Raw genomic sequence first — 15,694 nt, forward strand, 5'->3', positions numbered from 1 at the left:
TGTATTTTTCAATGTGTTTTAAAAACGGGAAAATATAATGACATAAGCTTGAGGCAAATGTGAAAGTTTTATCTAGACATGACAAATATTATATCGTTTATCGACGAGAATTCCTGATATCGACTGTGTAAACCTTCGTAATCAAGAGAATTTAATCATCGGATAGTAATTATACAAATATGTTAATAAGCTTGTAACAGTACACTGCTTGATGACGAACTGTCACTTTCAACAAAGATTGGCTTGATTATATCAAGTATTTGGAATGTATAGTGTATGTGTACAGAAAACGCATTCAACAAACACAGTAAAATGTGGACATGATATAAGACGCGTAATTGAAAAATGTGGTTTATGCCATATGTCTTCAGTATAGCCTCAAACCAGCCTGTGCCTTCACAAAGTCTGGACCTAATTGTATGATGACATGTGGAAATAACGTAAGAAACATGGTATTATATTAATTTGTGCGGAAATCATTTGTTTAATGTGTAATAAACAATGATACTTCATGCATTACATTTGGTAGATAGTAAAGTATTATTGTTGCAAATCTTAAAGTAAATTTACCTTAATTTAACACAACAAATATATTGCTCTTAATGATCAATACTTTCATTAATTGCAAGTGTGTCTGCACCTTGATCTTTTAAAAATTGACAGATGAATTTCTGGCGTGTACACAGAGACGAAAGACATGTAATGTGGAAAGACAACAAACACTTTTTTCATTTTATGGGGGATCTCATTTATTTTGATCAAACGAGTGTGATATGTTTTTCTTTTTTTTTTTTCTTCATTAAAATAATCGGTTTACATTGATGGAAATTTAGTTTAACGCCATTAAAAAGTCAATATGTATCACAGATAATTCATGCCTTTTTTCACTAAGTGATGTCTACGTCGACAGTGTGTAGATTTAAACAAAATGTTAATATTATTGCATTTAATGACGGAATCGCTTTTGTTTACACATACTATGCGGTGATTAAACGTTATTTTAATTTCTAATAAAATAAAATCTGCAATATGATGTTTAAGCTAATACAATTCAAAAGATAATGCCATCAATGTCGTTACGACAATTCATATTGCCTAAACTAATCCGACCCATGGGTTGAAATCAATAAAAGTGTTATCTTCAACTTATCTTTATCTTTCAATTAACAAATTTATCATTACCATGACAGTTACGTTATAACAGTACAAGTGTTGGGATTGGTAAATACATTTGACGACACTTTCTGCCTTAATTTGAATTTTGCTTAGAAGATTCTTTTTTGAAACGAAAACTATCATAAAAGCCGAAAATGTCGTCCCTGATTTGCCTGTGCGGACTGCACATGCTAATCTCGGACGACACTTTACGCACATGCATTAAACCCCCTTTTTACAGAGCGCGGCTCATTTAAGTATTATATAATTCGATTCAAAACATATGCAACATAAAACATGTCACTTTTAGTGACGCAAAAGTCGAACGACAAATAACGCAACGTGTTGTTATTTTCTTTAATAATTTATCCACTGAACATGAAAAGGTCATTTCCGCTTCAACATAATCAGCCTAGTTCTCGATTCATTTTAAAAAGGAAGGCAACTCTTAAAAAAACTAGAGTCGAGAAATTCAGTGAAAAGAGTCTTAACATATGAAAAATCTTCAAAATCAAACACGTCAGAGTACGGTAGTACTTACAGTTGTAAATATGAACACGTCAGAGTACGGTAGTACTTACAGTTGTAAATATGAACTTGAAAATAGAACGCATAAGAATAGTTGGTAAAACTTTATTTCATTGTAATAATAGTTTATCAGGAAATTATATTTTCTTAAGCGACCTTTTCATTTACATTTCGATTAAATACAACATATACAAATGTATTTTCACCAGATATTAGTAACGTTATGCCATAAAACGCAAACTCAGTGATCTTTTTTAAGGGGCCACGTACCAATTACAATGGAAGTCGGTAACAATTAGCGAGTCATTCACGGGTACAATGCTTAAAACATTATGCAAAACATCGCATATGTTCTTAAAGTATATATACGTTCAATAACATCAAAATAGATCAGGATAGTAAGTTTGAATTTTAAAATATTTTTTAATTAAGTCATTTTCATTTGAATCTATTAGGCGAGGGCTATTAAACCAGTAACGTTGTGTGAATTAATTCTGTGAGTTCAAACAATGTCAGTTCGCGGGTATTTTAACAAGTCTTTAAGTGTTTTTTTAATTTGACGGCAATCACAGTTTATATAACAAGCGTAAGCATAAATATCTGTAGCATTATTCGTTGAGTTGCAATTCGATACCACAGTCTGTATTTGAATTTGCAATCGCATGGATAACTGATTAATTGGATTTTCTACGCAGTTTTTAGCCTTCGATATCCATTATTACCCCGGTGTTGAATTGCAAATTATATATGTTTGGTGTAGGTGTGGTGCCACATAAGATAATAATTCGTCCACTTTACAAGTTAATATCGTTTGAACCAAGCAGTTTCGTTTACGGCATAGTGTAGGTAAGTGTAGGTAAGTTACGGGTAGAAATTAGTCACCATCAAGACGCGTTGCTTTATCCCTCAGCACTTCAGTCTTAGTACACATTTTGTGATCTTTCTCTGAAATGTTTGCTCAATTTAATTACTTTAGCATGTACTAGTATGCTGCGGTGCTTCATAATGCCTCAGTCACAAATTATCCGGTAGTCGGCCGATGTGTCCGATCTCCAGGCATCGAGGAGACTGGAAACGTCGGAACCGTCCGCCGTCCAATGAGTGACACAGTGTAATACCTCAGTCAAAATAGAGACCGATCACCGTCCGATCAGCGTACTACGTATTTTTACGCTCTTCCGATGTCAGACGATGGACGGGCGACAACCGTGTGCTGATCGTCCAATCTTTGTTTGATCTCAACCCGATTCCTTCCCGGGCCCGAAGTCGGATAAATATTTTACAAACTATAACTAATCCGGACGCCGCGCGATGCTACAAAATTACCCGGTATTCGTGCAATCGTCAGCCAGTCCGATGATCGGACGTTAATCGGTCTCTATTTGTGACTGAGGTATTAGGCAATGCAAAATATAAATTTACAACGATTTTGAGTTATAACGACTTGAATCAAACCACGAGCACATTCGCCTCATTGCATGATAGCTACGGATCAAAGCACTCATATTTGAACTAACCTTCATAAAATAACAACGCGCATGTTCTCGACTCGATTTCGACAATCATTTATCGATATTTGTGCATTTGAGATGAGTAACTATCGTTATGATAAACATTTCTCCACGTTAGAAATTCTTTTTATAGTAGTTTATGATTAGTTTTTAGTGTGAGCGTTAGCTCACACTAATGTTACAGAGCATATTTTGCAAATCAGTATGTGCTTAGAAGCATTAGCTACGCTATGGAAAGACAACCACTGTATGTTGCAGAAAACGACAAATGCTATGAGCGTCTTCTAGGAAAGATAACCATCACATTTGCCTGTTTATAGTTCACCACTGGTACACTGCTGTGGGTGTATATGACTAATAGTGTTTAACAGCTAATAAGACGAGATTGGTCAGTGTAGTGTTTATTATTAAAATCTGTACATATTGGCTGCTCTCATGGAAAACGGGGCTTATTGCATGTCAAATAAGATTAGCCTGTGCTTACTGATTAGCCTGTACAATGCACACAAGCTAATCAAGGACGACATTTCCGATTTTATAATGTGTTTCGTTTAAAGAGAGTCTCCGGTACTGGGATGACAATTTATGCATATGCATTAAGCCCTGTTTTACCAAAATGAAACTTAAATTATATTTTTGATTAATGATTTAAAAAAACAACACATCTGGACCTGTGCTTTAAGACACACCCTTTATAAATTTGAATGGGTTGTGTTCATTTAAAACTTGCAATATAAAAAGATATATAACATAATTTTTAAACTAAGTTGCGTCTAAACTTATACAACAGCGAACACTTACAGTGCCTTCAGCGCTTTGATTATACATCTTTCTATGTCATATTCGACCGGGTATCCACTAATCGCTTTTATTGACTTCCGATGCTTACGACGCTAGTACACTGGGGTTATTAGGTGTGTAATATTCGATTAACCCGTCAAGTTTTTGCATTCATGTTTTCAATTTATTTCTGGGTAGATAAATTGTTTTTTCAGACGAGCGTTTGGTTTATGACTAATTATGGGAAAGTGTGGGTTCTGCTAGCCCTCAAACCGATTCAAACAACCAATGAATTGCATGTACCAAAGGCGGGAATCCCCGTTTTATCATCGCATACTGATAATTGGCTTTTTTGTTGTTAAAGTAGTCAATGAGAACAAGAAATGTAGAGTTTATTGAGTTTCATTGTCGGCTTCATTTATGGGACTTGTTCACATTTTGGCAATATGACGATTAAAATAACAACAACAACATGAAAACATATCAAAGATAAAAAACTAAACAAACTATGTTATATGATTTGACAAGCGCAAAACACTCCCTATCATTTTAAGCCACGTTTTCGGGAGTAAAAAACTGGTTATTAGATTGGCGAATGTCGGCGGGCGGGCGGGCGGGCGGGCGGGCGGGCTGACGTGCTGGCGGGCGGGATAGCGGGCGGGCGGAACAAGCTTCTCCGGGCCATTACTTTGTCGTTCATTGTGAAATTTTAAAATCATTTGGCACATTTGTTCACCAACATTGGACGGTGTGTTGCGCAAAAGAATTACGTCGATATCTCCAAGGTCAAGGTCACAATTTGAGTTCAAAGGTCAAAATGGTCATAAATGAGCTTGTCCGGGCCATTACTATGTCGTTCATTGTGAGATTCTAAAATCATTTGGAACAATTGTTCACCATCATTGGATGGTGTGACGCACGAAAGAATTACGTCGATATCTCCAAGGTCAAGGTCGCCACGACTAAAATAGATTGTTTTGAAACAAGGGGGGTAACTATGAACATGAAACAATGCACATTTTGAGTTGTCTCCCTTTATCAGACTTTTTTCCAAATTCAAATCAAGGTTGCCACGAGTAAAAATAGATTTAATTTGAAACAAGGGGGGGGGGGGTAACAATTCACATTTTGAATTGTTTCCCTTCATCAGACTTTTTTAATTAGGTCTTTTCGTAACTAAAGAAGTTGTCTCCCATTCGCGTAGGTATCACGAGTATCTAAGGTAAAAAGCGGTCCGTCTAAAATGCGTATATGACTCATATCGGCGGATATGACCGAAAAAAGCTGATATGGACGAATATAAGCAATATCGACACTTTTTCTGTAATGTTTATTTCAATGTTTAATTAAAAATACACAAAATGTATTAAATATGCAAGGTAAAAATATATTATATTTGATTGTTACTATATATTATAGTTTATTGGTACGTAAAAATATGCACGTTATTTCATTTATTCAAATGAACAAAGGATATCGTAGTGCTACATTTAAATGTTTCAAGAATGATTAGAACCATTATAGTTGCGCTGTTATTGAAAAGCAATGCATGTCCCGGCCCGGTGAAACTTTAGAGTTTTCGTTAATATTTCAACAAATCATATCCAATATCCCGATAAGTAATATACGAAGCCTATATGTTTAAGATTAATATTACAGCTGTTACATTCACTTATAAAACATAATATTAACGAACAATTCAAAATTTTAGCGGGACATGCATTGCATGACGGAAAATCGGGACACATTGTTTGAGAGTTTAACTAAAGATTTTCGCTGGGATAATGACGTAATTTCGTCAAAAAATGACGTCATTTCACTGTTAATTTTCACTGTTTGAAACAGGAAATTATCAGTTTTCATTCAATGATATTCCCCAATAAATAGTAACAATCAAATAAAAGATATTTTTTCCTTGCATCAAGTTATTATAGCACTACAAATTTAGATATTTTATTTGATAAACCAGATTCGTCGATTTTATCATATTCGCGCATTTGAAATCATCATTTATTTTCTTATGAAAAATGCCACTTGAAACAGTGACATTTCAGACAATGTTAACTGCATTCATAACATTGAGTATATTTAAATAAATTCAACATTTTGAATTCAATTAAAAATATAACCAGAAAAGTAACATCATTAATTACTTGTGGTCTGGCGATAATCGGCGCAAAAATACTTTACTATTTTCAAAAGCATATTGTATATCTAAATACTATAGTTTTGAGACGACATCAAGAATAATAATACAATTAGTATATTATAAACATTATGTAAATTTATACAACAAAACATATGTGGTGTCGGTGTGGTTATATTGTTTGTGGTTTGTAGCCCTAAAACAATCTTCTGGCATTTCGTCATGTTCGCGGATATGAATTTAGAGTTGGAAAAATGATAATGTCTATTAAATTGTTATATTTTGAGACAATACTAACATATTTAACACATATTGTGTTGTTTTTTTTATTAAACATTGACATAAACATTGCAGAAAAAGTGTCGATATTGCCTGCATTCGTCCATATCCGCACTTTTCGGTCATATCCGCGGATATGAGTCATATACGCATTTTAGAGGGACCGCTTTTTTCCCGGGATACCACACTCCATTTGGAGGCATTTATGACTACGACACAAAGACGTCCGCGGATGAATGAAGAATTTGCTTTATAAGTAAACATTCGTGTTATGATTTAAAAGTTAAGTATTATTTTGTTCAGTCTAACGGTCTTATGTTAGTATCAATTAAAATGTTCGTTAGTTTTCAACAATTTCGCTCTTTATTCACTTTTTTAAACTGTACTTCACTTTCGGTTGTATCATGGACGAACCATCTTTCGAACCTCTTAATTTTTGACATGTCAAAAACAAAATTGGCAATAGTGAAACGTATTTGTAAGAGTTTTATGTGATAAATACATTGTTCCTACATACCTGACAACTTTAATTGTTATGCAAATCCTCTTTTGTTAACAGATTTGCGTAAAGTTTTCAGCACCACCATATCATGTAAAACTGTCATGGCCGCCAAAACAATCGTACCTCCTTTCGAACCCTTCATTGTTTACTATTTAAATTCACAATTCTAAGCAGATTTTGTTCAGTTTTTTATGAAACTAGAAAATAACATTAAAACTTGATTTATAACAATGTTTTTTAGAACAAATATATGTTTTTATTTCAATTTTAGTATTTTTACTCTTCACTTTTATGACATGGGCATTCGAAGACATCATTCCGCCGAACAACTTTCTGTTTGCAACAATAAATCAAGTGTGTCCAATGTCCACAGTTTTGGTGATCACATTGTGCCCATTTTGTAAACACAAGGGAAACACAGTTTTTCAGTTCCTTGGGTTGAAAAAGTTTACACACACAACATTTGTCTTCTTCAGAAACATCATCTTCAGAAGACTGACTATCAGTATCACAGATGCCAATGTGCGAAGGTCCAGGAAGAGGTTCTGGGAGGGGGACATTACTTTGATTGACATTTGTTGCATTTGTTTTTGTTTGTTTTCTTTTGTTGATAGGAAAGACTGGTGTATCTTTGGAACGTGGTAAAGGCTGTGATAATATTTCTTGATTTATGCAATCACTAGTTATTTCCTGACCAGACACATGATTTCTTAAAGTCTTTTTTAGTGTATGGTGTGCTTTCTTCATTTCAATTATGTTTTCGGCAGTTGTAAAGTAATTGTCAATGCATGGCTGAGTGTCAGAAGCCAATGTGTTTTCTTGAGGAACAACATAAGGAATTGATGGCTTAAAAATGTCAGCACTTATCACAGTTCTATTGAATGGAAATATGCCAGTCTTTTCAAAGGCAGCCCTCAGGTTATTCACGGATAATGCTGTCACATATGCATTGGATGCTAATTCTGCAATATTGTATCTTGTGATTTTTGAAGATGGATGTTCTCTGATAAATTTTTGACATGCATAATTATATATTTTCTGCAGAGGTCCATAGCAGGCTACATCAAGAGGTTGAAGCACGTGAGATGTATGTGCTGGAAGGACAAACAAAATTATGTTGTTTTTCTTTGCCCATTCCAACACAGGGACATTGATGTGAGATTTGTGGCCGTCAAATATGATGATAATTTGCTGATTAGGATCAGATCTTTGAATGTACTTGATGAAGTGGGATTGTAAATATTCCAAAAAAATGCTTGAATTAGACCAGTCTGTCTTTGACATAATTGCATCTGATCCTGAAGAAGCACCTTGCATTAATGTTTCATTCATTCTCGCACCCTGGAAAACAAAGAAGGGAGGAATCTGTGTCCCAATTGCGTTACCGCCACCAATGACCGTGGTTGTTGCTGTCCGTGAAGAGGTGATTGCGGGAGCTGATGCATTACCACTTACTATGTATGGTGGGGCATGTTCAGTTTGAAACCCTTTTTCATCTATGTTATATATACACTCAGGTTTGTCAATAAGGTTTTTACTTTTCAGCACATTTTCTAAATTTGTGAAATAGCTTTTAACAGCTTGTTCATTGGTAGCTTCTGCCCTACATTTAGCTAACCCCCTAGGTTTTATGACTCTGAGCTCCGGCCACCTGTTGCGCAAGCCCTTAAACCATTTCACGGTCAATGGTTTGTCCCGTGTTCTCTTCTTAAGAAAGACTGCATAGTCACTTGCTTTTGAGACCACTTCTGTTATGGTAAAACCGTACCCCAAATCAGCCATCAGTTTAATATGTGCTACTAACTTTGCCTCCTCTTCCAATGTAAATAGTGGACCAGAACCTGTCATCGTGGTTTCTGGATCCACGCGGCCTTTTACCCTATCGCGAAGGGTGTTATGTGGCACTCCATACTGTCTAGCAGCAGTTTTAATAGGGATCCCAGTTTCTTTTACAAGTTTGTAAGCATTTGTGAGTGCTGATGGAGAGTACCCCTTATGTTTTTTAACTCTTTTCATTGGGAATTTCTGAAAATTGTTGGACAAATATTAAATAAAAAGTTACAAAAACACAATCAGAAACATATGTTTAAGTTGCAACAATTAGTGACATGCAACATTTTACTTCGTTTAAAAATAGCTTTGTCACATGATTTGACCATGGTCACGTGACTTGTTGCCGCAGACGAAAAGTGTTTTTGTCAAGCATAGTTGAGATCGAAAGTTAGACCATGTTTTATAGGTTTTTACATGAAAATCATATTATAGGTAAAAAAGCATTAATAAAAACAATGATTTTTACGTATTTTATGTTTAATACACTTATTTTACCTGTTTGTGACGCATTTTCGGAGATTGACAGCTACGCGCGAGTCGTCGTAAACAATACGTAGGTACCCACAAAACGATGACGTTGTGCGCGTGCGCGCATGCGCATAAAATGTAAACAAATGAAAGGTTCGAGAAGAGGCGAGGTGCGAGAAGAGGTACTTTCACGATAACATGTATCCTTTATTGACGAAAGTTTGCAATGAAATAGCGTTTTCAAAACCGCTTTAAAAGTTTCAGAAGGTGTGTCTGATGCATGTTTTGAATAGGCTCCATTTGCATTGCAAGAGAAGTTCAAATTGATTTGTTCAGTTTGTTAAATTTTGACACCCTAAAATTATATATTTTTTATAATTTGGTGTATGCCCATCCAGAAGCATTTCTGAGCATATTAATACTACTACTACTACTACTTCTTCTACTACTACTACTACTACTACTACTACTACTACTACTACTACTACTACTACTACTATTACTACTACTACTACTACTACCACCACCACAACCACCACCACCACTACTACTACTACTACTACTACTACTACTACTACTTGGTACACCAGTACTTGTTGTCCATAGAGACGATAATGAGAACTCTCCCAGAGTATGGATCGAACCCAGGCCCAGCGGACAATATTCTCTACACCACAGCGACCATAAATTAATATTTGACGCCATGTGCAACATAATTCACCTTATTACAAAAAACATGGAATTCACAAAATGACTGAAAATGCTTTAAAATAAATGCAAATTTGAAATTTGAAACAAAACAACCTAAGCAATACATAATAAGAAACACTTCATTATTGAAACACTGATACCATGAACATTTTAGGGTGTAACACCTTATGTACATGTACCAGACCTTTTATGTACTACCGGTATTTTGAAACTTTACGTACCACCTACATAAAATATAGGTGTTATTGTCCATTCATTCATAGCAGTCCTAATGAATTAAGGTCATTCTCTAAACATGATTAAAGTCTAAAGAAGGAAATAGTTAGATTTTTTACAGTTTGAACATTAAGGTCATTCTCTCTTCTCTTTAAAGTATCACATTTCAATTTTACAATATAATACAAACATTTTAGACTTTATAACTCTTAGTCAGGATAAGATAAGAGACAAATGAATTTTTATAATTTACTTCAATTTCAGGTAAGACTAATAAATCATTTATAAAGTACTACATGTACTTGGGCTTATAAATTACACTAAGACACTCAATGACACTTAGACAATCTGACGAAAAATAAAATCTATTACCAATATATAAGTCTAAATTCATTAATACTATCACACAAAATGCATTTCATCAATAACACACATTCATATTAAATTAGTTATCTCTATATATTATAAATATGGTAAATAAAGTGTCAGCTAGTGGTACATTAAGTGTCGGTACATAAACGGACTGGTACGTAAGGTGTGACATTCAACATTTTAAAAATTATTAAACAATTAATGGACTTCATTGTTTTGCATATACGCAATCAAAGCATATTTATTAAAATTGAAACACACTGTTCATGGCTGTATATTTTTATTTATACATGCATCAACTATTCTGGTTATTAATACATGTTTTAAATTATATATAAACAAGAGCACCACATAATGGGTGCCAAGCTAGGCTGCGGTGCAGTTTTGAATAACTGATTTTTTTAGAGGTTAGTGACCTTGACCTTTGACCTAGTGACCCCAAAATGGGTGTGGAGTGTAGAAATGATCAAGGTGCATATACATATGAAGTTTCAAAGTTATAGGTGGAAGCACTTTGATTTTAGAGCCGATGTAAAGGTTTTAGCACAACGCGGACGTCTGACAACGAGCTGTCTATGACAATACCTAGGGTTTTCCCCCGAAAACAGCCGAGCTAAAATTGAGCATACAGTGTTTTTATCGTTCAAATTTGGGTCTGGTAAGAGGACCCATTCCCTATGGAAAAAAGTATGTATTTTTCCCAATGGGACCTAAAAATTCCCAAAAGAAGGTTTCCACAAAAAAAATTAATAATTATATAAACACGATAATTATCTCAAAGTCAAGCTAAAGAAGTTGAACCTTAAAATATATCATATTGAAATCACTATTATAATCAATGTCAAAGTATTTTTAATCATAAAAGCAACAATATCAATCTCCCAAATTTACTAAAAAGAACACTTTATTTCCCAATTTAAAGGGACACGGCCCCATTCCCAAAAAGGTGAAAATAAACACTGGCATATAAATTAAATGGAAAACATACAATATTATGTCAAGAAAAATAAAGCTGTAAAAATCTCACCTGCTCGTCTTTGATGTTGCAATTAGCACATTCAGCATTTTCAGTATCTACTAAATAAATATATGAAAGTGCCAAATGTCCAAGATACCATGACGTTACTCCTATAAATATGAGGTCGATTTACATCGACCTCATATCGTTTAACGTTATTTTGCAATAGCATCGTTCCGACATGAATTCATGTCGGAAGCTTTAACGGCATCAAATTCATATAACAGCACAGAATAATCATGCAATAAATTATTAAACATAAAATATAAACATTATTTTACTAATTGCATTAGAAAAATGTTTATACAAACTTACAAGTAATGATAGTCCAGACCTTAAAACACTACCACTGTTCAAATTCCATATTGTTGCCATATAGCACTGTGTAAATTGAAAGTTGCATAATGTTACCTCATTGGTCGGTTATAAATACATTGTTTCTCTATATATAGTATTCGATTTAGACGAAAATAATAATTAACGTGGAATGTCATATTAGTTTTCCATTAAAACTTTGATCTTGCCGTGTGTGTTTATGGACGTTATTTATAAAGTTATACTTATTTCTGTAATTCATTAAGAATTAGAACGTGTAGCCCTTTTTGTTAACTGTTTTTAGCAAACGATTCGCGGCTTAATAAGACACGGAAAATAGTTAAAGCGACACTTTCATTTAAAGGTTTAATGTGAACAAATTAAATGAAACCTTTTTTGGTATTAATATATTTTATTGACATGTTAAATTCGATACTTGAAAAGGTGTTTAGTCTTTAAAAAGATGTCGCTGATATTGTTAATTTCAATAACTGTTAATATGCTTAATGTTGTATAAGAAATTGAATAGTTTCACTGAGTTGTATTCCCGCCTAAAATCCGATATCGTAAAACGCGCAACGGTTAAGAATAAGGTCTGAATAAGTTTAGGTATTCAGATCCGAATATCAGCAGCTGTGCCAGCTGGGAAGCCCCGTTTTGGCTTTAACAACCGCAAGCGAATCAACATACTTTTTTAAGTCTTGCACTAAGACTCCATGATCACAAGTATAGGTCCCTGCTGTGGCGTATGACACCATAGTGTTATTTAGTATTGGTCGGCTCAGTATCTGATCATAAAGAGATAATTGGTTTGTGCTGAACACAGTGGCAATAAAACCACAGATCTATCAATAAACAAGATTATTGAGATATCTTTTATTGAACACCGCGATAAAAATGCTCAAACCATGGACTAGATAACACGGATAAGAAACATGGCAACATTCTCAGAATCATCACTGCTATAAGTGTAATCACCTAACAATTCGTCTAAAAATAATTTATATATTTGAGTTGAAGACGATGTACTGTTGTATAAGTCTGAATAAACTATCTGTCTGCCTGTCTAAATCTAAGCCGTCATCGTCCCAGTGAAAAAAATCTGATTTTGAATAGTTGGACATGATGCCCTGATGTCAAAATACGAAATGACCTGCGTAACACCGACCGTGATTTTCAAGAATCTTTAATAAATTGATAATTTAAGGTAAATAACATTTCATATAATTATACATAATTCCCTCGTTTATAATTAACAGCAAACGATGAATGTTTTTGACACCCATTTTATTTCAAGTATGCATGCAAAGCCGAATAAAATCGAGAGGATCCGCTATATACGCTGTTTCATCATATATTTATCACCCTTTCTGTGTTATAAACAAGAGCTGAAATCGTTAATTTATTAAGATTTATTTATAATAAGCTTTATTGATATGTTTCGTGAACAAAATACCACAATATATTCCATAAAAAATGTAATAATCATGGCAAAGGAAATTCAATGGCCGGTTTCTAAACAAAAGCATAATTGCCAAGACCGTAGCATCAGTTCATTGCGTTAGGAACGCGCGCTACTTTCTTCCGCCTTCATTACTTTCGTTTTTAAACAATTTTTTTTCTATCGTATACACAATTCTATTCTCCTAAGCAAGATGTAATTTTTAAAACTGAACTCCAAATATAAACGCTACAAATTGGTATTAAGTACGAACATGTCAACCGTAAATCTAGATTCTAAAACTCAAAAACGGTATATTATTTGCAAAAGTTTAAGTTATAACTCGCCGGGCTGTCGAAATCAGAAGAACGCTACAAATTGGTATTAAGTACGAACATGTCAACCGTAAATCTAGATTCTAAAACTCCAATACGGTATGATATTTGCAAAAGTTAAAGTTATAACTCGCCGGGCTGTCGAAATCAGAAGAAAAACTTAATATATGTTTATATATCTGTTTACTAAGTAACGTAAGCTTTCTAATGATATATAATTTGTCAAAATCGGCCGAGAAATGAAACTATAATTCAACAAAAGACGTGAGTGGGTACATCAAAATGTATAACCTCGGCGCTTCGCTGTATGCTAATTGTACAAGATCGATAGCCACAACACGGAAAAAAGCGCGGTGGTAAAACATAAAATGTGTATTTCTTGTGTTTATCTCGCTATAAATCCATTAATAACAACGGGAGTATACTAAAACGTATATTTTTTGAAAGAGGAATTAATAAGCAACAAGATAACGTATAAACCAATAAAATCGAATGAATAGTTTTTGCATAAGATTGAATTTAATACAGTAAGGGTCAAATACTCGAATCATCTCCTATCAATATACACTCCGTGATACAACTGATAGTTTTAACACACACATATAGGTTTCATTTAATTAAAAAGTACAGAGAGCTAAAAAGTGATGTGGTTTGTTGTACAACAACAATTGGTTATGTGTTACCTATTCAAAAAATAATTTCGTTCAAGATAATTCAATGTAATTCTATAAACGACAAACACACTTCGTGTGTTGTGTATGTTTATTTTTAAAAATGTACATAAGTGGTTTAAAAGCACAATTTTTACACATTTAAGAGGTAATCGCTCATATTTATGTCTAATTAATGATAATTTTATGCATTAGCAAAGATTTAACGAGAAAAACTGAAGTTTAAGTTGAACTCAATTTGCTATAGGAAAACGACGGTAGCCGTTTAGACGTAAGCGGGGTAGCTTACGTCTAATTATTTGGACTACCATGACGTCATCCTCAAAATGTTAGATCCTTCGAACTCCATTTTATTTTATCCCTGAATAATCCTCTCACACATTAGGCCTACATGTAAGATTCCTTGTAATGTTCACAGCGTTTATTTTAAATCGTTTACGTTCTCAAATTTCAGCAGGTATTTAATTATAAATATTTATTTATGATTTAGATTTATTTACTATTTCGAAGATACCGTCTTGCAACGTGTTTAGTTAGTCTAAGTTACGTCTTTAGTGATTCTTACAAATAATAGACTGACGTGAAAAGTGGCTCCTTTTGAAGCACAAACTGCATCCAAATATATATTACAGCTGGCCCGGTTTGATGGGGCCTGTTTTTGATAATAATTAATTACCATTTTTCACTTCCGTGTTTATTATGTTTACCAACGCCATGATGGAAAAAAGTCCGTTTCCCACAATGCTTAGCGCGCATTCACACAGGTCAGTAAGACCGGTGTGACACAATGCCGGGATACTCGTGATACCTACCCGAATGAGAGACAACTTCTTAGTTACGAAAATCCCGATTTGAAAACCTGGTTTTGTGACAAATTTTCCCTTGTTTTTTAAATTATTGGTGGATGAATTGATAATAATCATTCGAAATCGGTAAAAGGCGTGTGCAACGCATTACCACGATGATTTGGAAAATACAATTAAAAACAAGAAAGCGTATATAAATTTGCTTCTTTGGCAAAGTTTCTTGGCGCTGTGGTAAAGCGCTCTGTTTTGAGATCCCGAGATCTAATCTTAGGGACGGCAAAATTATATATTCAACCTTACTTCTTGCTGTTGTAACTATTGACGACTATTAAAAACATTACAACATTAATTTGATTGCTAATATATTTTCTGAGATTTAAAAAAAATGTAAAAAAAGTACCTTTAACGAAGATTGACAAGGGTCATATTATAGTATAATATATCATGCAAATGTCAATGCACGCGCCAGCTGCAGATCAGTACTTTAAGAGTTAAGCTCCGTTTTTGTCAACTGAAGGGGCAGGTAATGGATGTGAGAACGAAATTAAATTTTGCTACTTTTTTCTCCTCACCTCACGTAACGGTGGAATGATTTAAGGACATATTT

The 15,694-nt window shown here is 34.0% G+C and overlaps 2 protein-coding genes across 3 annotated transcripts in view; one reads left to right on the forward strand and one right to left on the reverse strand.

The window, feature by feature from the left end:
* The first annotated feature begins 203 nt into the window (after positions 1 to 203).
* LOC127850945 (beta-hexosaminidase-like) overlaps positions 204 to 15,694 on the forward strand; it is a 97,122-nt gene continuing 81,631 nt past the window's right edge. For both annotated transcript variants that reach the window (XM_052384360.1, XM_052384351.1), the window contains exon 1: positions 204 to 440. The gene's annotated coding sequence lies outside the window, so the exon portion shown is untranslated. The remainder of the gene's footprint in view (positions 441 to 15,694) is intronic.
* On the reverse strand, positions 6,866 to 9,392 carry LOC127850981 (uncharacterized). The gene is made up of 2 exons (XM_052384392.1): positions 9,230 to 9,392; positions 6,866 to 8,926 (listed from the first exon to the last, which is right to left on the reverse strand). The coding sequence occupies exons 1-2, from the start codon at positions 9,242 to 9,244 to the stop codon at positions 7,178 to 7,180; spliced, it is 1,764 nt and encodes a 587-aa protein (XP_052240352.1). The 5' UTR covers positions 9,245 to 9,392; the 3' UTR covers positions 6,866 to 7,177.

Source organism: Dreissena polymorpha, chromosome 1 (genome assembly GCF_020536995.1).
Source record: "Dreissena polymorpha isolate Duluth1 chromosome 1, UMN_Dpol_1.0, whole genome shotgun sequence".
Classification (NCBI taxonomy): domain Eukaryota; kingdom Metazoa; phylum Mollusca; class Bivalvia; order Myida; family Dreissenidae; genus Dreissena; species Dreissena polymorpha.